Source organism: Platalea leucorodia (assembly GCF_965183815.1).
Source record: "Platalea leucorodia genome assembly, chromosome: 22".
Taxonomy (NCBI): domain Eukaryota; kingdom Metazoa; phylum Chordata; class Aves; order Pelecaniformes; family Threskiornithidae; genus Platalea; species Platalea leucorodia.
The window spans coordinates 6,256,512-6,280,266 of NC_138844.1; the positions used below are offsets into that span (position 1 = coordinate 6,256,512).

A 23,755-nucleotide genomic window follows, 5' to 3' on the forward strand; every position below is an offset into this window, starting at 1 on the left:
ATTGATGGCCAATCTGGTGTTTTAAGTAGCTTTTGATAAATAGAGAAAAAAAAATCCAAAATAGCTTTTTTTTTTTTTTTTTTTTTTTTTTTTTTTTTTTTTTTAAATAAAAAGCAAAGCCCACCTAGCTGGGGGTTTAGGACAAAACCTGGGAGGAAGAAAAGGAGAAGTGAACCATGCCTGGCTCCTCCTGAGGCAGGGCAGGCACAGAAGCTGGTCTGCAAGCGGGGCACTTACAGCTGGTGGGAAACGAGAAAAGACATCACAGGACAGAAACGAGACCTCATCGAATGCCTGCTGTGAACGGAGCGGAGGGGGGCCTGAGCCCTGCTCCCCGCAGCCCGGGAAAACGCCGCTCCTCACCCCCCAGGGCTCCCTGGCCCCAGCCGCACCGGGGGGTCTCCGGGTTACCCCCCCCCAGGGCTCCGGACCCGCTCCGCCGAACCCCCGGGCTGCAGCGGGGTCTTCCCACTCCTGCTCGGAGGCGCCGGCGCAGCGGGACGCTCTGAACGGCGGCTCGCGTTTCCTCGCGCAGCGAGCCGCCCTGGCCGCCCGCGCCAGCGTTTGGCTTCCCTTTGATATTTTATCCCCCTAAAGCTCTGTTAATCTGTTTTATTTCTTTCTATCACAGGGATAATCCTTTATGTACGCACAGCTTCTACAGTCAAAGTCCTCATTTTGCTTGAAGCAGATTAGCTTGGCAAGGCCCTCCCAGGTGAGGCACAGGTGATTTATTTTTTTTTAAGCCCTTGTTTAGTTTCTCCAGAAGTTTGGGGCTTTTTTTGTAAGTTTAGCTGCTGCACAAAGACGAGACTTGTCTCTCACGGGAAGCTGACCTCAGTCACGTACGTGGTTAGTGCTTTCAGAGGGTGTTTAGGTACCTAAAGTCCTTAAGAGGCCAAGAGCTGTGGCTTTCCCCAGGAGTGAAGCTCTTCGCCTGTTGAATTGCTTTTGAACAATCTCACAAGGTGCCTGCTTCACATTTAACATCTAAATGCCTTTCAGTATTTACCCTTTGGGGCCTGCTCTGTGCTATGTACCTGTTATTATATTTCAGTTTTGTAGGTCAGAAGGATTTGGGGCGTGATAAAATCTGATAATTACATTAATGCAAAAAAAAAAAAAAAATATCCAAAAAACTTTAAGAGCAATTTTTTTAGCCCAGGCTTCTTAATAACTTTTACTAAGTGTATTTTTGTGGTGAGATAAAAGCATGTTTTTGAGAACTGCCCAATAGAGAAGAGAACCTTCGCCTACTTGATTTTACCTGCAGAACAAACCGAACAGCGGAGCCGTGGCGATGTCAGAGGTCACAAAGCCTGAGTCAGGCTCTGAAAAAAAAGCCGGTTTTTCCCCTTGAAGAGAAAAACAAACCAAAGCAAACAACTCCCTCGCCACGATGCAGGGTTTTGGATTTGCCTCTTCACTTCCGCGTCAGCCCCCGTGGGCGCGAGGCTCGCCAGCTTGCGGGCACCCGGGGGACCCCAGCCTCTGCCTCCAGCAGCACCGGCACCCTCAGCAGCTCCCGCACCACCCCAGCCTGCACCCACACCTACCCCAGCACGGGAGGAGCCAGGGGACCCTCGCCACGGCCGGAGGAGCCCCGGGGGTCCAGGAGCTTGCACCCACTCGCCAAACAAAGCAGACAAGAAGTGGAGGAGGCAGACGGCCAAGCCCAGCAGCCAAGGCACAACGAGCTGGTGGGCTTTATCTGCTCCATCTTCCTCGTGGGAGGGTTTCGGGTGCTGCTGAGGAGCTGCAGGTGGGCGTGCTGGCTCGCCGGGAGCTCCCGTTAGCCGCGCTCTGCCAGAGCGGGTCGGTGGATCGTCAGCTGGGGGCGTGGAGCAGGCACCAGGCTCCTGGGCCCAGCTGCAGCCCCCGGAGCAGCGGGGCTGGGAAGGGGCTGTCGCAGGAGCCGGCCGAAGGAGCCCTGGAGGAGGTCCCTCTCCTGCACCCGGTCCCTGATGCTGATGTCCCTTGCGGGGACCTCCGCCAGCACACGGGGGTTGGTCAGTGGTGCAAACGCTACCCTCTGGGCATTCCTCCAGGAGGTTTTCATGTGCTCGGAGAAGTTACTTTACCCTTGAGGATGACACCTACTCATTCGGGTACACACCCTTAGCTGCAACACACCCTGTCTTTGCCAATAATTATGGTTATTTACATATACCTTGAGAATACGGAGCAGATGAAAAGCACAAAGGGCCTTCAAAACCAAGGCTGTTGCACAGATAAAAGCTGTTGCACAACGAGCGTTTGCAGCACCTGAGGTGTGGAGGCTCCTGCTCCTGCGCCAGCCGATTCCACCTGAGCCCCGCTGTGGTCGGCCCCCACTCCAGGCAGCAGCCGGGAGCATTTAAGAAATCAAAGCTTTATGTTGGCAGCAACAATCATTCAAGAAAACGATTTTTTAGAAGAGCAAAATGCAGTAAATAAACCTTCAGACGTGTAGCTTAAGATGCAAAGCAATCCCTGTCTATAATCGAAAGGGTTTGTTAAAGGGAGCTCAGCTGACGGGAACAACGCTGCCATCGGTTTCTGCGTGATGCGGTGCGCTAACAGATCCCAGGATGGAACTGGGGGAATCGAACAGGCAGGGATGAGCGATCCCATTTGTTCTTTTAAATCTGAATTACCTTTCTGGAAATGCAACGTGGTAAACAGAACTTCAACTTTAAACACAAGGGCAACAGCCTTGTTCTTTTATGGCTTCTGTAGTTAGAATAATGTGATTTTAGCAAAGAACTCACAATTTCAAGACAAATGCTGCTGGTTTCTCAGTTAAAGTCGGTCACACCACGGCCTCTGCAAACAAGGTGCGTATCTTTGAGCAACCGAACAGCCTGAAATGAAAGGAAAACAAATCCATTCAGCCTTGGCTGGGGTTATTGCCTGAATGCAGAGGCCAGGCCATGGTATCGATTAAGGAGCACACGGTTTTTAGGCAGAGGAGTCCGTGCTTTGGTAGAAGAAAACAGGCGGCTGCGTGTTTGCAGGCGTCCACGGCCCTGGTCATTCTGCGAGCCCAGTAAAACACTGGTGTAGCCTGGGGAGGGGTTTTGGGACAAGTGGTAACGCAGATCTGTCTGTGGAGGACAGGCTGGGCAAGCTTTCCTAAGCTTTGCCTTCAGTTTTGAAAAATCTAAAAGTTTTAAATTACTGGAAAGAACGGCCTTGTTCCATGAGACAAGTATGCATCTGGTGGCCGCTTAATCGGCTGCCTTTTTGCCCAAGGCAGGAGAATATCCAGCTGCAGGTACGTGCGTGCCGCAGGTTTCACGCGTCGTATTTCAGCCTTCGTCTGTTCGTTTTGGCGACGTGGGGTTCCTCGGGCCAACGCGTTAGTGCAACGCACAACCCTCCCCTCTTAATTCCTAGCGTTTTGGCACAGTCAGTTATGAAACGTAAAACCCAAACGGGTCGCTCAGTAACTCCCCCCTTCCTCTAAGTGCCTCGAGATGTCTTTTTCTAAAAGCAATCCTTTTAATTGCTCTAAGCAGAAACTCCTAAAATGCAATTTAGCTAGTACGACTGCGAATGCTTAAGCGTAATGGCAAGAACAACTCGCCTGCTCTTCCAAGAAACTGAAATTTTGAATTGAAATTTAATTTTTAGGCAGGTTTCACTGCTTTGAATTTTTAAAACCGAAATTAAGGAGCAGCCATGGTTTGCTTCCTCCTAAGAGGATTCTTTTTGTGTCCAAGGTAACCCTTTTTTCCAAGCACGTTAGTATCAGAACCCTGCTTTTCCTTAGAAGACGAGGAAAACGCAGGCCTTCCCCCTTGGGCAGCTCATCGCGTGGCAGTGCCGAAGAGGCGGCCGCCATTTCTCTTTCTTCCTCGTTTCCGCCGCGTTCCGCAGCGCAGGTTGGCGGATCGGAGCGAGCCGGAGCCCTGTCCGTAGGGATGGATTCGATCGTCCAGGTCGCCGATCTCCGCCAGCACCGGCGCGCTCGGATTCGCCACTGAAGCAGAGCCCGGTGGCGGGGTTTGCCCTCACGTCTGCAGCAAGGATTTAAGCGAGTTCTCTAGAATTACACTAAATTATGCTATTTCATAGCAGAACCAGCACTTTCCAAGAACGACAGCAGGCACCTGACCGAGGAACTTCCACTCGGCACCAACTGCCGAAAGGTTTACTTGCCTTGGAGCATGAAGTGAAATTGGAAACGGCGAGGCAGAGCCTCTGAAGCTATTTAATATGCACACGAGATGGCACCGATTGGTGTGCTGCGTATACCAGACAGCGCCTGCTTTCATAGCCGCGTCCAAGCAGAAACAAAGGCCCAAATCAGCTCGTGAAATCTCGCGAACTCGGGGAGAACGCACAGCAGTTAATCAGCAGAAAAAATTGGCTTCAGATACCGAGTATTCGGACCACAATCGCATCTTCCTCTCCGCATCTCGCAAGCAGGGTGCTTTCTGCAAGCTTGAACCTCTCGGCCCTTTGCGCAGGAAACTTTACTTGGTTTAAAGTAACATGAAAATTATTTCTGATAATTTGGAGGGAGGCAGCTAAAAGCTTACAGGCAGAGATTTCACGTTCACCAACACTTGCATTATTTCCTCTACAGATTCTCCCACTGGCTTTCGAAGCCAGGAGCCATCATCGGAGATCCCTCTAGACAAAGCCAGCATTTCAACAAAAGCCTCGACCAGCTGAGGGATTTTTACTTTGGTTTTCAAAGTGCTTTTGCAGTGTAACTTCTTGCATGTAGTGTATTTCAGTAATGAATTCCATGTTAAGATGGAGAACGGCTGATGAAAGCCCTAAATCAAATACAGGTGGTACCTTAAAAGACAAGAACCAGACCACTGTAAGCTTAAAAAAACCAAACACATTGGATTTTATTATTTTTAGACCATTTAAAAAAAGACCAAAAGGATTTTAAAAAAACATTGCCATCCGATATACCCACTATTCCGTAAAAACATACTCGTTTACTGAAGCATACACATCATGTGGTCTCTTACGGTTGTAAAGTCATGGAACGGCTTGTACCTGCTGTTGCAATTAAGTGTATTTTTTTCTTCAGTAGGGCAAAATGTGGCATTTTCAGTATATTTCTAGAGTTCCCAGAGGTTCTGAAAGCTCAGGGCAAGTAAAACTACTATTTTTTACCATTTCTGCTGTATTAGCGACTGCCTGCTCAGAGAACATGATGTGTTTAAATGCCCTCCTGCTTTGTACTTTGCCGTCTCTCTGGCTGAGGTCATACCAGGATACCTTAGTAGCAAATAAAGGAGTTAATTGGTAAAGAAAAGCAAAGAGTGTTGTTGAAAAGAATCCTGCATCACAGAAAAAAAACCCCTAAGATATGTCATTTACTTCGACGACTATACTCGGTCCGTTGGAAATGGATCTCCTGAAATGCTGCATGCAGAACATGAGCAACTTTCCGTCCTTGTACAACAGCTACTCTAGAAAAGACAACAAAGATTACACACACAAAAAAAACCCCCTAAGACCAAGGTTTCAGCCTTATTTAGGAGCACTGAAAGCTTTCTTTAAAAGCAAAGACCTGGGCAGCTGCAGTAGACGTCCTCGCAGGCAAGAAGTAAACCAGCGGTGGTGACGCACGCTAGGCTGCTGTGGGGTTTTTTGGTTTTGTTAGCTGAAGGAAGCGCTCAAGGTTATACCCCGTACAGGCGGCGTCTTTGCTCAATACTAGTGTCAGCTCTAAGCTGCCTCAGGAGCTTTCTAAGCTCTCTAGAAAGCGAGCGCTATTGACCACATTTCTCAGCTGTGCTGCTTCATCAGCCTCCATGACCGCAGCACTGGCATCCTGGCTGCGGACGCAAGGCTGCAGGAGCCAGGTGCGTCGGGGCAGGCGGTCCCTCGGGAAAGGCAGGTCAGGAGGGGTGCAGCAGAGGTGACGCGCATCCGCATCTCGCTTCAGCCGCAAGAGAACAAGAGGGGCCTTTGAGAACGGCTGCATTTTCACTGTGGTCATGTAACTAGAAGAAGGGAAGGCGGCCTGACTTCTAATATAAAAACCAAAAGCAATGCTATCTTTCTAGGGAAGAAATCCCAAGCAATAATCTCTCTCCATATTGTACGGCTGTGTTTAGACGCATGAGGTTTTCTTTTCTGTCTGTTCTAAGATATCCTTTGCCTCTAAAGGCCCCTGTAAGTCGCTGTGCTGATAATCTCACATGTTATTAAAACCCAGTATCCTTTGGAGAAAAGTGATACAGGCAAGGAAGATACAAAAAGCCGTGTAGCACATTTTGAAATCAAAACAGTACTTCATTAAAAAGAAACACATGAAATGAGTCAATATTTATTCTTTCTTCTCAGGATCCTCAGTGATAGGGTCTGCGGGAGGCTCTTCAACTGTCGCGCTGTTGCTCTCTGAACCAGTGTTGCTGTCGCTGGTTCCCTCCTCTGCAGTGCTGTCGACCCCTTCTTGGCCACTCTCCTTATCGTCTGGGGTCGATGTTCCTTCTTCACCGTTCTGCTGGTTTTCTGTGCTCTCTTCTGGGTGAGGCTCTTCTGAAATAAGAGATTTCTCAGTGTCATTTACATGCTAATACATTTCAGGTTTTGCAATTAGAATTTAGGAAGAAACAGAATCTGTAATAAATCTGTGTATTCCATAGCAGTTATTTCCGTGGCTGAGAACGTGCAGTAACGGGCACAGCTCCGACAGACCTCTCGGTGCTCGGGGTGTACGCGGTCCTGCCACACAGGGTCCCGAGTCACCTGCAGCTCCCTGACCTCAGAAGGCCAGGCGCAAGAAAGCAGTGGGCCTTGTTAAACCAGAAGCACTAGAATTCAAACTCCTCGGTCCCCTTTTCCGTGCGCTCATGCTGTTACAGCAATGACTCACTGAGATACCAGCCACTGATACTCTTAAATACAGTAATGGTGTCTAATGTCACTGTACGGAATACAAAAAGCTCGCAAATCAGCTTGTAAGAGCAGCATGGGAAGAAGCGCTGTTCTACCGTCCTTGCCAGACGCTGACACTGGGACAAGGAAACGCTCTCAGTTGCTCCTAGCTAACCGATGTCTAAAAGGCGAGTTCGGTTTAGAAAGCATTTTTTTCCCTTGGGTACATCACACACGAAGCATTACATGTGGCTTTGTGGAATCTTAGCTCTCCTCTTTTTAAAAGGGGCAATTTAATGAGCAGAAAGCAAACACCTGTGTTCAGCAAGATGAAGTTAACTCTTCTGAATGTTGTTCTTAAGCCTTTCTTCCTACTAACAGCAGAAGTACAGCGCACTCCTCCTGGCTAAGCTGAGCCTCTACAGAGATACTTCAATGCTGATCCTTTGAGGATTCTGACGCTGGCCTTCAAATGCGGTTACCTGTCTCCATTGGAGCGCTCTCCTCTTCCTTCTTCTCCTCTGTCTTGTTAGCTGCCTGTTCTTCCTCAGCTGCTATGTTATTCTGACTGCGTTCAGCTTGCTCAGCTGCTTCTTTTTCCCTTTCCTCCTGCCTCTTGCGAGCCTGTTCCTCAGCCTGAGCAATTTCAGCTGCAATTTTCTCCATGTCCACTTCCACCTTCAAATTGCATAACTAGCAATTAAAAAAAAAAAAAAAGAGGGAAGCTCTTTTATTACCCCAGTTACACTGAAAAACAAAACATCAGTAAAACCCAATTATGAGTTCAATATTTCTACATGCAGCATAAAATTCTTTTGATTTGACAAAGTTTATATGAAAAGCTTCAGTACCTAGGGAGGGAGATGCAAGCATATTAAAAAAAGGGGGGGGGGAGGGGATATAAATAAACAACCTAAACCTCGTTATCTGAATGCAGCCAAGGACAGAGCAGTACGTTCTCCACAGTGGCTTTAGGCCACCTTCCTTGAGCTGCTCTCCAGTGAACCCAACCAGTCAAGCCTGAAGGCACTTTTCACTGTACTGGCTGAATGTCACCACTAAAGGTCACTGAAGGAGCATGAAAATGCAAACACTGTGTGCTTTCCAACACCCCCACACTAGGACAGGGCAGTCCTCAGTTGTGTAATTCTACAAAATTGACTACAGAACTAAACAGAAGCGGGTAGAGCACTTGTACAAAGGGGTAACTAGCAGATTCCTCAGAGTAAGCGGAGAAGAGCGAGAGTGGTACCCTTTTGAGCTCGTTGTTAAAGGATTCTGTGCTTTCCAAAAACTTCCTTTTCTTTTCCTGGTGACGCTCTTCAATTTGCAGAAGCTCAGCTTCTAGTTTACGCTGGAAATAAATGGTAAGAACCTTACTATGCAGTCGGCTAAAGAAATGGACAATGTTTACAGCTACGTACAAAAATATTTAGACCAATATGTTACAATGTACCCATATAATATATAAACATCCTCATGCCTTCCTTGATCTAGTACCCAATAGCTAAGGAGTTCATATTGAGAAGTATGACCAATAAACGTATCTATGCAGTAATTCAGGATTGGCTAGGCGTATTACAAATGACAACCAGTATGTACTTGAGGTGAATCTTCCAGCATAAAATCTACGCATCTTCTTCCACATTATACACCCCATAGGTACCTATACGCGCACAACCCATCAATTACATTCTCTAACACAGAAAGCCCACAATTCAAAGAAAGAAGGGGTACCGCCCCCCAAATCTTCTTTTGTTAATTAAAAAAGCAACAAATCTCTCTCTCATTCTGGTCTCTCAGTTTTCTTCACCCACATGTGCACTGACTGCACCGACAGGATTCTTCTGTTAACAGGCTTGTTTGGAAAATACAGGCATATCCCAGTCAAAGCTAGGTGAAACGTGCGTGCGTGACTTCACTAGATCTCCTGGTATGCATTGAACTTCCAATGAAAAATGTTACAATAGGGACAATTTACTGTAATAAAGAATCGTTACAAAGAAGATTATGAGTCATAGGCTACCTGAAAGCCACAACTCTACCAGTGCCTACTGAACAGGAGACTTACACTACATACAGAAGGGTTATGTACAACAATGAAGAGCTATGGAATTAATACTTAAGATATCCTAAAGAACAAAATATAGTTTAACATGATCTCAATAACAGCACAGAAGGTGAAGTCTCACATCTTGCAACTCCCAAGAAAACCCAGGGATTAGCTATTCAAGCGTACGGAACATTGACACCCAACAAGAACAGTCACGTAGACTATCAAATGATCCGAGACTTGGAGTACAGCCCAACACCATTATGTTTTAGCTGCCTTCATATAATTTATCTTTACCTGATGAACCATTAAAGATTGAACCTGGCGTTTAAGAACTTGCATTCTAGCTGTAGTGACAACAGAGCGGACATCGGGCACCACACTTTCACTCAGTATCTCACTGATGAGACGATGGTTTCTCTGGAAACGAGCTGTGGCTGTGTGCTTCATAGAAAATCCATCGTCATAATCTGAAACAAGAGTTTTAAGCGCAACTGCTTCAGTTCCACAAAGTGAGGACCAAGTCCAACGACACTGAACCCACGCTACCACTAATTAAAAACAACATAAACCCCCTAACACCAGTTGCTGTCACGTCACAAAGTTCATACTAACAAATATAGAACATCAGGTAATCAGAAAAAAAGACAGTATGAGGACAGGACACCGTTTACCCTGGCACAGCTATAACAGCTACGAGTTTACATGCATTTCCCACATGTCTGAAATTTGGATTACTTAGTTATTTACTGTGTTGCTTTCCATGTTTCTAGAGTAAGAGGGACTATTAATACACCAAATAAAAAAAACAAAGCAAAACCAAAAAACCACCAAACCATTCCTGATTAATCATGTTGCCGGAACAATATCCAGTGCAAAATACCAACAGGAGAGTGACTCCTATTTAAATAAGCTTTGTAGCACAGACCAAAAAGGCTTATTTTTTGAAACACTGAGGAATGAAAGCATGAAGCAGTGATACATGTTTACTCATCACTGAAAATTCATAGTAATGTAATAAGAGCATTATTATATTTTGTTTTAGTAAATGCAGTTCTCTAAAGAACAGCTACTGAAAAAAAAAGTACACTTCAGGAGAAAAAGTACACAAGCAATAGGTCAAGTGCTGGTCTCCTTATAAGCTTCTTGCAGAGGAAAGAAATTAAAGGAAGCCCAACAGGGACCAAACTGTCTTGTCTGACATGCATCTAGAGGATTAGCTACAAAGATTTAAGAGTATTTCAGGTCAAGGATTTTTTTTCTCTCCAATCAAATTAAAAGCGCTTCCAATTTACGGCAAGATATGAACTTGGACAATTTTAATCTAGTTACAGAATTTAACATTAACTATGGCATTATGGATTGTACTAGGTTCTCATTTTAAAAGTAAAATTCAGTTTGGTGCTACAAAGCAGAGCAAAATAACATGTTTTCCTATATCTAGCAGCACTCAACAGCTTGCAGCCCATAGAAGACAGAAGTCCTCCTATGCTGTGACTTTCTGTATTTCTTCAAGGAAAGCAGGCAAAGCCTTTCAACATAATAAAAATCAAACCACAGTCTGCAGTTTTGGTATCGAGAACCTATCTACAAAACAGACTCAAAAAAATTCAAGTCAAACTAATTAGAATTGGAAGCACAGTAATTAAATAGCATGAAGTATTGGTGAGTAAACCAACTTAGAATAAACTTCTGAGAGAACATTTCATATTTACTTGAGTATTAAAATGTTGAGCAACAAGTATGAATTATCTTCCAAAATGATGTCATGTAGAAAAGTCCAGAAGTTGAATTTATTTTACATCAAGTTTTCCTAATGGAGATTATTCTCCATCTATTCACAGAAATCTTAAAGAGAATCCTAACATATCACTCCAGAAAACATTGCCAAAGATGGTAACTAGCTTAATGAAAGTCTCTATCTGCTTTATTTCAGTGTTATGTTCAATTTCTCATTGAGGTATCCGATTAAATGAAGTGAAAAGAGAAAAATAGTGGCAAGATTACAGATTTGCAAGAGACAAAGTACTAAGCAAATGGGTCTCCTTAAAGCTGTGCCTTTGTCCTCTTGGTAAGATTCCTTTTTAGCATACAAGTTCTTGCTCCTAGTGACATGCAGGATCAGACAGAAGCAACGTTTGTGTCACGGAAAATAACGTGCTGTTTTGTTCCAGACGTAAGCAGATGCAAGCCAGGGCCTAGTGCAGCTGGTTCTGACCGAGTTCACTGGGCCCAGGCAGCAGAGAACAGAACCTGAAGTCCCAAAATGCCAGCTACCGGAACACTAAATGCATTTACACAAATTTTGCAGTTACCTCACACTGGGGAAAGTGCTGTTCGTCATGAGCTTTATCTCAAGGGTGTACTTTTCCAAGGGGGAAGGAAAAAAAAAAGGGGTGTAACTGACCGAGTACATTTTTCACTCTCAGGTTTCAACAAGTATTTGGTCATGGATTTAGAAGTAGACGTTAGGTGTATGAGTGAGTGTTCCCACTGGGTGGGGTGCATTTCCTTGCAGTCAAATAAACTTGCAGAATTTTCTCATCAACTTGTCAACATCAAGGGTAACGTATTTTCTAAACAATCTCAAATGACAGTTGTTGAACACATTCAAAGTTCAGGTGCTCTTAATCATACCAGAACTCTCCGCCTGTCAGAATTATGGGCTTCTGGTAATAAAGCACAAAATTCCATTCAAGCTGGATTAAATCAAGCATCTAAGCCTTTTATAGCGCATATGTTAAAGCTATTACAGAGCTTTAAGCAGACCTATTTGTTTTGAATTGTAAGCATTACTTCACACATAATTAAGGATTAGAATAACTTTTGTCACTGGCTTGCCACCTTAGTTTTTGGAAACAAGACAAGGTCAGCCGTTAGCTGTATGAAATAAGACGTGATAATGAAAATCAGTATTAAAGGTACCAAAATAGAAAGGAAGCCATGTTAGGCACTGTGAAAGCTGCATGCTGGTAGTTTTCCGTATCCGGAGTCCGTTTCTCTATCCTGTCAGTCCTGCAATGAGACTGGACCCGCATACAAATTCCTTTCTGCTTACCATCTGGGTCTTCTGCTGGCTGTATGCTCATGTAAGGTTCACCTTTCTCCATGCGTGACTGCCTTTGTCGGCTTTCTTCTTCTAATGCAGCCTCAGCACGACTTTTTGCGTTGATGTAGGCAAGGTACGCAGGGGAGTTATGGTAGGCCTTCATGGACTCATTGTACTCTATCTGAAATGTGACCAATATTGTTTGATTGCACCATTGGACGATTTCAGACCGTAGGCTGTAGAACTCAAACTGCAGTTATACAGACAAAGCTATTTTGAATCATCTGGCTGATACACAAATGACCATATCCTCTCGTCTTTCTTTTTACAAATTAGAACTTCTTCCATAGTCATTCATGTTTTAAAAACACTAGCTGGGCTTTTAGGTACATTTCAGTTGTAATACCTGAAAAGTCTTACAATAGCTTTGTTTTTTGAGCTTTAAAAACCAAACACCTCAGAACAAGGCATTTATGATCAGACAAACTCTGAAGATAAAGAAAATGAGTTAACTTAAAATATACTCAATAATTCTCTGGAGTTCTAACTAGATCTTTGATTCTGATTTCTTCTCTTTCCTTATTCCAGTATGTCATGAACCAGTTTTCAAAATAACTTGTGATTTCTCCGTTCTTTGATCCATCCCTGCAGTGGGATGATACAGAATGCTGCAGCCAGACTACTGTCTCCTCCTGGTAGCAGGACTGCATCACTATTTTCACCTTCTTTGAAGTATTTTTCCCTTTGAATTGCTTTCTTTAATCTCACTTTTAAAATTCGCCAAGTCTAGATTTTGTGCAGTGATTTGAGATATTCCTAATAAAAAAATCAGATATAATCTACAATATTGTTAAAAGTACCTAAACGTCTTGTTTTCTTTATGATTAGCACTGGAATCCTTCTGCCTAGGCACTTTAAAAATATAAACAAGATGGCCCCTGCCCCAAGGAGCTTACAATCTAAACATCATTATCAAGTTAAAAAATAGAATTCCTTGATTTTTTTTTTTTCCCCAACTTCTCTATTGACTTGGAATAAAAACAGCTCAGGTTTGACCAGGTTATACACAGCCTCAGATGCCTACCATGTTTGAGCACAACACAGCAGCTGGACAATTTTCCCTTCGCACCTTAGGATCACAGTAACAGTCTTGTAAAGGTCCTCAACACTTACCAACCTAGACACGAGGTAGCTGTCATCTTCTGTCACGAAGATCAATAAAAACCAAAACAAAACTACAAGAAAACCCTAAAAGTGGTAGCGTTTTTCTATTAAGAAACGAAACACTATGCCATAGCGTGGAGTTATACCAGATTACACCATGAAAACCAAACCCTACGTGACTGGAAGTCTTTTATGAACACGTTCATGACAATAGCAGTAGTTGCAGAGCACCAGTTTTGAAAGAGGATTTTGGTGTTGAGACAATCTTTTCAATACTGATGTTGTACAATCAAATCCATTCATTAAAAACAGTTAAAATTGACACTCAATTATAAATACTTCGTTTTGAATTAGGTCTAAAAACTGACCAGTCACAGTTGATGTACAGTTATTTAAAAAAAATCTAAAAGACGTGTCAGGACATACTTCCATTTAAGTTACATACAGGGGTCTCGTGAATGCCTCATACACCACTGCATGGGGAAGATGAATTTTTCTTCTCAGACCAGTTCCTAGAAGAATCAGCTGTAATAAACATCCCAGATTTCTTCCATTTACCTTTTCAGCTTCATATTCATTCAAATACTCTTGCTTCTCTTCATCAGTGAGATCTCGCCACATTCCTCCAATAATCTTGCCAATTTCCCATAACTTCAAATCAGGATTGGACGCCTTCACTTGGTCCCAGACCTTAACAGAAACAGCTGGAGCTTTACTAATGATATCTAAATACTTCCAAATTAAACATTTTATATTGTCATCTCAGTGTTCTTTCTGGAATCACCATGAAAAACAGGATTAAGTTAGGAATGAGTCTGGCTAAACTATCTCGATTATTTTCTGGGGCAGGAAGTCAGCAGGAAGCCATCTACTGAAACAGGCAATTGCTGAAATGGCTTTGGTTTCATGAGAATATTGCCTTTAACCCTCTTAATTATCTTCTTAAATGCACATCGCTGCATCTCGGGGAAAAAAAAAAATGCTACTGAGTAAACACATCCAGCAGTAGATTATGATAAAGAGCACTGAGCTTTTCAGATCAGAATGTAACATTTCAAAATATTTTTCAGTCTTGCTGATCAATTTGAGTTCCAACAAGTTCTGACTCCACCAAAAAAGTTTCTAACTTTATAGGGAAAAAAAAAAAAACAAGGAGAGAGCTGCCAGTGTTATTTCTTGCTGCGCCACTTGACTTTTTTTTTTTGTTGATGGTTTTTTTGCCTAAGACAGACATGCTGGTAAAGATACTTTACCAGAAGTGGAAGAAACTCCTTCTGGCTCACCCGCTTCAGACAGGCTGACATGCCCTCCCCATGCCCCATCAGATTTCAGACTCCACAAGAGTCTCTCTCCTACTTTCTGTCAAACAGTTCATAGAATAGCGAAGTAAACGTTGCCACAGGCTAGGTTGGTGAAGGAGAACATGCAAAGTCCACTCATTGCTACTCTTCAGTCCAGCTACAGCACTGTACCAAGCCCAGTATACCGCAAGGAATACTTCCTTTATATAAAAAAGTTCTGTCAGTAAGTCACAGGCACTTCTGAATGTGGCAGGGTGGATCCTTGTCAGCAGAGACAGTGGTAGTAATTATCATTTTAGAGAAAACTTTTCCCCCCAGAAATTGGCAACTGCGTGAACAGACTACTGCTGCCTTTATTCTGAAGGGCAATGCATCTGTACTTTACAATTCCCTTAAAAGAACGTGCAGGCTGTTAGAAGTAAAAAGTTTAGAAGCTGAAACTAAGACAATAGCAATTAATTGTTAGCACATACGAACGCTAACTTTTATTATTACTTGTTTGACACTGTATACCCACCTTCCGGCTGTACCTCATGTAGGGCATCAGGGGCTTGTCTGGGGGTTTGGGGGGCTTTGGAATGGTAATACCAGAGGAAGCCTATAAAAGAACCGAATAAATCCATTTGTTAATGTGATCACCGGACAGTTTCTATACACACTAGTTTTGGTAAACACTCATTCTTGTGCAGTTAACACAAACAAACTACAGCCCCCTACAGCCTCCCCACCAAGAGAAACAAGCAACATCAGCAAAAAAAACTACCCAGACTGTGAACAGGTACTAACTAGCGCTGGTCCTCACAGTATTATTTTTCCACTTTAAGTTTGTCCTTTTAACTTAAGTTTACAGAGCAGTAACTAGGTAAATCTGCAAAAGGGCTCCATATTCTTAAAACTGAAACACACATTTACATGGAAACACCAATCCCAGCAGGTTGCTTTCCTCACTTCTGATGAGCAATTTATTGTACCTGTTTTGACAAATTTACTGTGGCTACTGTACAGGTGAAAAAAAGATAAGCAGAAAGTTTAAGATCATGAAGTTAGAGACATATTTTCATTTTCGGATCATTTTAGCAATGTATTTGTCTGCAAAATTTGTCAGTGGTAATTTGGAGCCAATTAAACTACTCATTGTGAAAAGAAAACAACCCTATGCAACTGATCTGCCAATGTGTGCATTACTTGTATCCACGCTGCACTTAATCGTCCAAATTAGCCTGTAATGTCCTTCTGTGCTCTTATCTTCCTTCAGGTTTGTACGTGGTCAAGCATATTGCTCGCACTAAACAAAAGGACACTGAGCACTAACTGTTGCTGAAAGTTGTTGCATCCCCTCTGGTCCCCTCAATCTACAAAACACCTGACAGGGGTTTCTCCTGAAATAGCGCAGTAGCATTACAGTCCCTGTCAACCGCAAGTTCTGAAAACCTCCACTCTTCAAGCACTTACACATGCGAGGAGTTCTATTATATTAAGTGGGAGCATTTTCATAAAAATATAAAGCAGCTTCAAGATTTTTCAGGACTACGGCCACAGATAAGCAAATACTTGGATTTGGCCAAAGGCGGCTCGTGTTCAGTATTCAGCTTCCAAATTTTTCCTCGATATTTTTTGTTTTGCTGAATTTATGGAGCTCTATGAAACAACGCATACAGAATTGTGTATAGATATAAATAATGTACATGAGGTATATGCATTACCAAAATGTATACATATATACACATACAGATGGATTTGAAAAACATTAACGGAAATTGTTTAATGCTTTTAAATTAACAGGAATTTAAAGACACCATACATATATTGATATATGCATGGCAGAGAAGGCTGTATATGCTTATGACATACAGAAACAATGAAAGTTCTCAGACAAAACCTAACTTATTCTTATATAAGGAAAAAGGTCTATGTTCAGACAGTACATTCAGTCAAGTTCCAGCTTGTATGGGGAAGGTCTTTTCTGTAAACAGTTTAATGAACCAGATGAACTTCATCTATGAAGTTTGAAAGGTTTATATAAGAGAGGCATAAAAAGAGTACACTTCATTAAAAGCACCACATATTTGTTCCTTGAGAAATCTTTGTATCACGTTCCAAACTAATCAGATGTTTTGAGATAGAAAGTTTTACATGAAAAACCTTAAAGTTATGAGAATTACAGAAACTTAAAAAAAAAAAATCAGGGATTTACTCTGTTATGTTAGTTATGAAAATGTTACATTTGCAGTCCGTTTCCTAACTGCATCCAATCCTCAGGACTTTTATTTGTATTTGAAAGAAGCTGTCACCTTTCATCGCTTGACTCCATCTCACTTTGTTTACTCCATGAAAAATGAACGTAACATCCATTTTCCACACACTGACAGAGTACATAAGATCTGAAAGGATTCTATTTTGTTATCATCACACTTCTGTTGAAAAAAATCGTTTCTGAACTTGGGACTTTGCAGTTATTACCAGACTAAGACTGGAAAGAAAAATAAAGGCTTGCATCTCTTGATGGCTCAATAGTATGATGCAACTACTATCAATGATCTCCAGTTTGCAAAATGTTCTTCCGTATTTTTGTGCCAATAAACCTCAATAAAATGAGCAGTTCCCTCCCTCCAAGAATTTGTACCCACACTACAGAACTTCTCCCTAAGCATGCAGTGGTCACTGAAGACCACAAAGTCTGTCATTTCTACGTTCTGCATCATATACGATTACCACATTTTTTTCTCTGCTGAGTAGAAGTCCATTTTCCTGCAAAAGGTTTCAGAGTGAAAGGGAAGGGGTAGGGGTGGGGAATAAGAATCAGAAGTAATTTTTTGTTTTATAAAGAAGTGGCAGCAGCCAAGATTCAGAAGAACCTAACTCTAAAGCCATTTCTGGTCAATTCCTGTTGTTTGCCGGATGATGTAATAGTTGATTCTCCTACCGTGACCCGGCTGTTGGTGCCCGGGTTCCCTCCCAGCCTGTAGTTGTTGTAGGCCAGATGGCTGTATGGATTGTATCCCACAAACCCTGGTGTGCTGGGCATTTGCTGATGGAAACAAATGAGACAAAAACACGAATGAGAAATGAGCTCAAACGAGGAAAACACAGAAATGAAAATGAACTGCAATATGGCATGCAAAAGCAACCAGAATTTAAACAAGCAAATGAGGTGTAGCAGTTGGTATCTTCTCAACACACACAACTTACTCCAATATAAACCTATTAAGGAAACAGGGCTTTTAAACAAATGTGTCACTACAAATTTCTGTCTGAAGTTGGCGATTTTATTTCTATTAAGTGTGTAACTCATTTAAACAAGTATTCTATAAACCCAGCTCATGGCTAATAAAATTTTCCAACATAAGCCACCAAGCAATTTGGTAAGACTCTTGTATCTAAAGGGTTAAGCTTACAAGGCAACACAGCACACAGTAATCGGGCAGAAATCTCCAGTATCAACATTTACTATACCAATGAAAATCCCTGTCTGCTCTTCTTCCCTTCTGCCTTTCCAACAAATATTATACCGTAAATAAATAGGAAAAGAAAAAAAAAAAAACCAACTCTCTCAAAGCACCATCTGCACACCACTACCAGTATCTGAACACTTTCCTGGTGGCTTGCAAATGTTAAATATTTCGGGGAACTGCAATTAGAAAGCTGGGAGAGAAGACAATTCACAGAGGGATCCGTCTGTTATGAGGCAGGCTGCAGGCTGGCAGAGTTGAGGAACCACTGCAATAAGATCTACAGGTTAGAAACTACAAACTAGTCTTAACAGGTCACTGAATCCGAGACAATTTCAGAAGTTAATCAACACATCTTCATTCATTCTTGAAAGTGGATCAATTCATTCTGACCTCAGTAACATAGAGAAGACTAATTTCTTTACAATCCCTTCTTACCCATCATCTACATACAATCAAGTATCAGAAGGTTCCCTGTATTCCCCTCCTCACATAAATCTCTCTCCTGCCTTTTTCCGTTATCCCCCACTTCCCAATCAAATTTTGTTGGGAAAAAAAAAATGGATCAACTATTTAATAGTAATTGTGGTCAAGTCCTGGCTGTGGTGGTCCTATCATTCCATTAGGATTCACGATATCCTGTAGCGTTTCGAGACATTTCAGTGTCATCTGCACAGCGTCCCACTCTTTAGTAGCACTTTGGCCCTTAAGAAACACATATTCCAATAGTCTTTTAAAGTGATTTGCTGACTGGACCCATTCTAGATTACAGTTACAAAAAGTCCACAAATAAATTCAGGACTCCAAGAATCAAGATATGACAAATACAAGCATTGAACAAAAATAACCTAGAAGCTGAACTACATTAACTTGTGAAGTCTTAAAGTGTATGCGGACACACTGTAGTCAGTTTATTTCTAAAAATACAAATACAGAGTAAAATTATCCTTTAACAGTCAGCCTTCAAATATATGTATTTTATTGCCAAACTTTTAAAATTCAGTCATGGCAGCTGACATTTACTCCATCTGTATGCCTGTAATCATGACACACACATTCACTATTTCGTAAGACGCCATTTTACTATATTTTTCTGTATTACCATAACAACAGGTTTTGAATATGTTGAACTACACCTCTTCAATAAAATCAGGTGACAATTGTAATCTCTGTCTGCTTAATTCTTTATTTCTGCAAGACAGGATTTAGATGTTACAAGGGAACTACCTTGCATGACACGGAGAATTGTTACTTCAGCTATAATAGTGTAGTTATGAGAACTACTGGTATTTTGTTGACTGTAGTAACTGGAACTGGCTGTGGAAGAACAAGCAAGGTTATTTGTCTACTTTTATGGCTTGCACTAACAGAGCACAGACTATCCCCTCAAGGACTGCATAAGATGCAAGTAATACAGAACATGCTTGAAAGACAGGTAACGCATGTCACTAGTCGCAGTTTTGAAATTTGTTTCATGTACCCTTCTGAAGGCTTCTAACTTGACTAAAGAATGTACGACATCGATGTACGTTGTGTAACATCTGTACCCATGCTACATCCCAAAGGAATCACACATGTACATGCACAGCTCTCGATGCAGGAATCCAGTTGTAAGAGTAGATGCCATCGCGTTGCTTCTAATACTGGCACAAAAGTTGTGTGCAAAATGAAAACTCTGAACAAACTACGCAAATAAAGTTTTATTTATGTAAATTTTTAAGAACATAACTTATATTTATACATTATATCATTTTCAAGCCTCTTTAAATGGAAAGTATGGCACAATAAATTTGAAGGATCACATTTCATCTAAATCCCACTCTGCAGTTTTCATCCCAGATGCAGAGATCAAGGACGCTCTACTGGATAACCGTTTTCAAATTTTCTTTGGTAAAAAATTTCACTATAGCATCTTTGCTCATTCTTCTGTACAAAAGATTTGTATTTTCTCATGTGAATATGTTACTCCTAAAATGCAAGCTATTTAGAAATGTAAACACCACAGAAGAGGTGCCTTTGCTTTCAAATGCTTTCCCGACCACAGCATACTGGTATTTCAGTACCTTTTTATACAGGCATGAATGCAAGTGGACATGATTCAACGCTACTGTTCATGTTTTCATTCCATACCATGTTACTACAAAGTAAAATATTTCTCATGCCATAGACTTCAAACTACCAGTGATTTCAAGAAATTTGATTAAGTGTCATCACGAGTGTTTCATTATTCTGACCCAGTATAACAGAATTTTCCATACTCCTGCATTCCACTGAAAGTCAGCTAGGTACAACAGAAACATTAAAAATGCACTGTTCGCCCATGATTTGGGCACAAGTTGAATGGGAAGTTTTAGAATTAAATATATCAGTTTGTTCTGAAATATTCCAGTGTACTGTTGCAACCCCCTGTGAATATAATTTTAGACCAACTGACTGCTTGCAGAAAATTAAGTATCTGCAGGATCTAGCCTTAAAGGGGAAACAGCTTTATTCAGCTTCTCTTTCACAAACCGCTTAAAAAAAAAAAAAAAAAAAAAGAGAGATTAATTTAACCAATGCATATCATATTAATAATGAAATGCAACTAGTTCGTGTTTCCAATACAGGAAGGTGATCCAACTCCATAATTATTGCTCTGGTAGGTTATTAAAGGCTGTATTACCAGATCTGTGTTAATGAGGAAAAAATCACTATACTTACGGTTGCAGGAGCTGGGGTAGGAGGTGGGGCATAAGATGGCCTTTCTGTTAAGATATAAATGTAAGCAAATTTTTTTTTTCTTGAAAATTTGAAAGAATTCTTTATAAGGCATCTGCTGTGGCAAACATTTTTAAGCAATTTACAAAAACAAGACAGAAATCCTACTCTCAAAGACTTTGCATCTTGCCAATGAAGAGTGTAAAGCAAAGAACAGAAGAGAAAGAAAAGAAAGAAAAAAATTAAGATCACACCATTGCTCTCCTTTTATTTAGACATAAGACTGAAGAATTTGAAATCCATTTATATACGCATCAATTAAAAAGAGAGTAAGCAAAAATGCAGTGAAACAGGATTTGGGACGAGCTGTGATATCTGGATTTTCTACGAAAACAATATACCAGAAATCAGCCACAGCAAGATTTAAGGCCAAGAATTTAGTCAGAAATGACTATACTCCATATCATTCCTCTTAATGCAAGGAATCTCACAAACAGGTTCTGCTGAACCAGATCTTTAATTCATCAAGTTAAAGGAACAAAAAAAAAAAAAAAAAAAAATCTGAACTTACTTGACATTTTGATAGGCAAATTCTCAGCCACCTGACATTATATTTGTATTTCTGAAAGACAAAAGAATATCATGCTATTAAATATTACGCCTTTGCTTTCCCAGATCTTTGAAACGTCAATAATTGTAGTTACCATGAATTACCAAAAAGTTTGCCAATTTTGAAATAAAGACAAAAAGGTTTCTTAAAACTAAGGTGTTATCTCTTTGAAAAATGAATGTACTTTCCAAGGAATCTGGCCTTAAATAGCTGTGAAATAACACTGAGGTATATGTCATCTCCATATTAAAGATTTTAAGTATATACATGTTTTCTCCTTAAGAAATAAAAATAACATACCACACTATTTTACACTGGCTGTTTCAGAAAACCGGTATGAATGTATAAGTGGCCAAATTAAATAGTATCTCCTTTACACGGTACTAAAAAAAATAATCGCCAAACACGACAGCAGCACCATCACAGGCCGCGGGATGTGAGCATATTTAACCTTTGAGCAACAAGCCCGTCGGTGCCTATGGAAAAAGCGCTATACAAAGCAGTATTTTTTCGGTCTCTTTCTCTTCAAATAACTCCTCCGAAGTTTCAGCAGAAGCCGGACCTCCTTTTGAAATTCCTGATTAATAACTCGGCTGCGGACTCGCACAACTTCCCCAACACGGGACCGCTCGTCACGTTCCAGAGGCGCCCGAACGGGAGCAGGCCCGGGGGCGGGCCCGGGCTACGCGGGACCCCTCAGTCTCCCCGAGCCCCCTCCCCGGGCTGGGCGGCGGGGGCCGAGCGCACCGGGCTCCTGGCGCCGGGAAACGCCGCTGCGCCCCCGCGGAGGGAGGCCCACGCCGACCCGGCGGCCGCTGCAGCTCCGGGCCGGCTGCTGGAGGCCCCCCGCCCCGTCCCTCCGTGACCGCCCGTGGAGGGCGCGGCCCCCTCCGCCCCAGCGGCCGCTACCGGGGAGCGGGCCGGGGCCTACCTCCGCACCCCCCAGGCCGCTCCCTGGGCCGCGGCGTGCCCCTGGGCCTGCCCGCCCCGCAGCCGCCGGGCCGGGCCGCCCCGAACGGGAGCCCCCGCCCCGACTCACCCGCTCCGGCGCCGGCCGCGCTCCCTTTGTTCCCCACCAGGCCGGGGCGACGGCGAGGACGGCGCCTGCGCGCTCCGCTCCGCACTTTCGACACGCCGCCCCCGCCCTCCTCCAGCCTGCCGGCGGCGGGCCTGGTTTTTAAGGGGGAGGCGGTTTGCCTGCCCTGCTCGCCCCGGAGCCCCCGCCGGGCCGAGGCTTTCCCCGCACGCCTCCGGGGCCGGCGGGGGCCGGAAGGGGCTGTGGCGAATCTGCGGGACGCAGGGGGCAGAGGCGCTCCGGGCGCTGCGCGCGGGCGCGGCCCCGCCCCGCCGTTGCCGGGGAGGAGGCGCCGCCTCGCTCGGTGGGGGCGTTACCGGCGCTCCCGAGGCGCCCTGCGGGCCGCGCTGTCTCCGCCCCAGGCTCGCAGTCTCCAGCGCGGGGCTCGTCCGCTTCGCTCCACGACAGCAAGGGGAAGGTGCAGGCGGGAAACTGCCCGCCTTCACGTTCCCGTTAGCACTTTCCACAGGGAGGCTAACCCGCTTCCCGCCCTTCCGCCGAGCCGGCTCCCCGCTGGGCAGCCCCGGCCGTTCTTAGCGTGCCCGCAGCCGTCGGGCGGGAGGAGCGGCAGCGTTGTCGCCCGGTGGCGAATCTGCGGCGGCGAACAAGCAGGCGGGGGGCGGCCGGGGGAGGCCGTTTGGCGCCTTTTTCCCCTGAGGGGGAGCGCGCGGCGGCGACCTGAGGCGATTTGGTCCCGGGGCTGCCCGGGAGGCGTCTGGACAAATGCGGCCGCGTAGTGTCTGCGCCCGAATAAATCCCATAAAGTCGGGTGAACAGTCCCGGCGGTGCTGGGGAACCTTTTGTGTAAAGTACGCAGCGCGGTGCTGAAACGGTGGTTTGGGGATGGCATCTCTTCGAGGAGAGGCTGAAGAGGAGCAGGATGCGGCCCTCGGTCCGGCCGCGCTTGCCGTGGCGTGAGGAAAGGCGGGAAGGTGCCGGTGCGTCGATGAAAGGGCATGCACAGAAGGCGGCCTAGAGCAAGCGGGTCAGCCTGTGGGGTGGCGTGAAGGAAGGCTGGTCACACAGGCTGCGGGAAAGACCCTGGGTTATAAACCTCTGTAGATGATAACTTTGAGCTAAATCAGACTGACCAACTCAAACACTCTATCACAGAGGACTGTGAATTGCAGAATACACTGGGAGCAGTGGAACTGTCTAGAACAATTTCTTGCAGAAATTTGTGAGGGTATCACACACGGAAGTAAAAAGCTTGCAAATATAAAACACGGTACACCATGTGGGTCTGAGTGAGGAAGACGAATTTCAGACCTCAGCATTCAGCGTAGGAGTCTTTTATACAGTGAAAATTGTTAAAGTGACTGAATTAAAAATGAAAATGTAAAGTTTGGCATTGAAATGCTGTCATATGGCTAATAAGATTAATTTCTAGACATCCATAAAGGAGGATTTTGGTGGATCAATGTAGCAGCTGAAGGAAAGCCAAAAGGTGAATGTTCATGACAAGATAGCAGAAGTATTTTTTCTTCTTTTTGAACGGAAAAAGACAGATGATACCTACCTAA

The 23,755-nt window shown here is 43.6% G+C and overlaps 1 protein-coding gene across 3 annotated transcripts; it reads right to left on the reverse strand.

The window, feature by feature from the left end:
• Positions 1 to 4,850: 4,850 nt before the first annotated feature.
• Positions 4,851 to 22,482, reverse strand: SMARCE1 (SWI/SNF related BAF chromatin remodeling complex subunit E1). 3 transcript variants are annotated; one of them, XM_082331745.1, is made up of 11 exons: positions 22,197 to 22,480; positions 21,119 to 21,169; positions 20,551 to 20,594; positions 17,262 to 17,429; positions 14,919 to 14,999; positions 13,659 to 13,790; positions 11,946 to 12,117; positions 9,185 to 9,357; positions 8,087 to 8,188; positions 7,317 to 7,527; positions 4,853 to 6,495 (listed from the first exon to the last, which is right to left on the reverse strand). In XM_082331745.1, the coding sequence occupies exons 2-11, from the start codon at positions 21,123 to 21,125 to the stop codon at positions 6,284 to 6,286; spliced, it is 1,302 nt and encodes a 433-aa protein (XP_082187871.1). In that variant the 5' UTR covers positions 21,126 to 21,169; positions 22,197 to 22,480; the 3' UTR covers positions 4,853 to 6,283. The 3 variants fall into 3 exon arrangements, with proteins under 3 accessions (XP_082187873.1, XP_082187871.1, XP_082187872.1); XM_082331746.1 differs by having other exon boundaries at positions 4,855 to 6,495; positions 17,325 to 17,429; positions 22,197 to 22,477; XM_082331747.1 differs by lacking the exon at positions 13,659 to 13,790 and having other exon boundaries at positions 4,851 to 6,495; positions 22,197 to 22,482.
• Between the last annotated feature and the right edge of the window lie 1,273 nt (positions 22,483 to 23,755).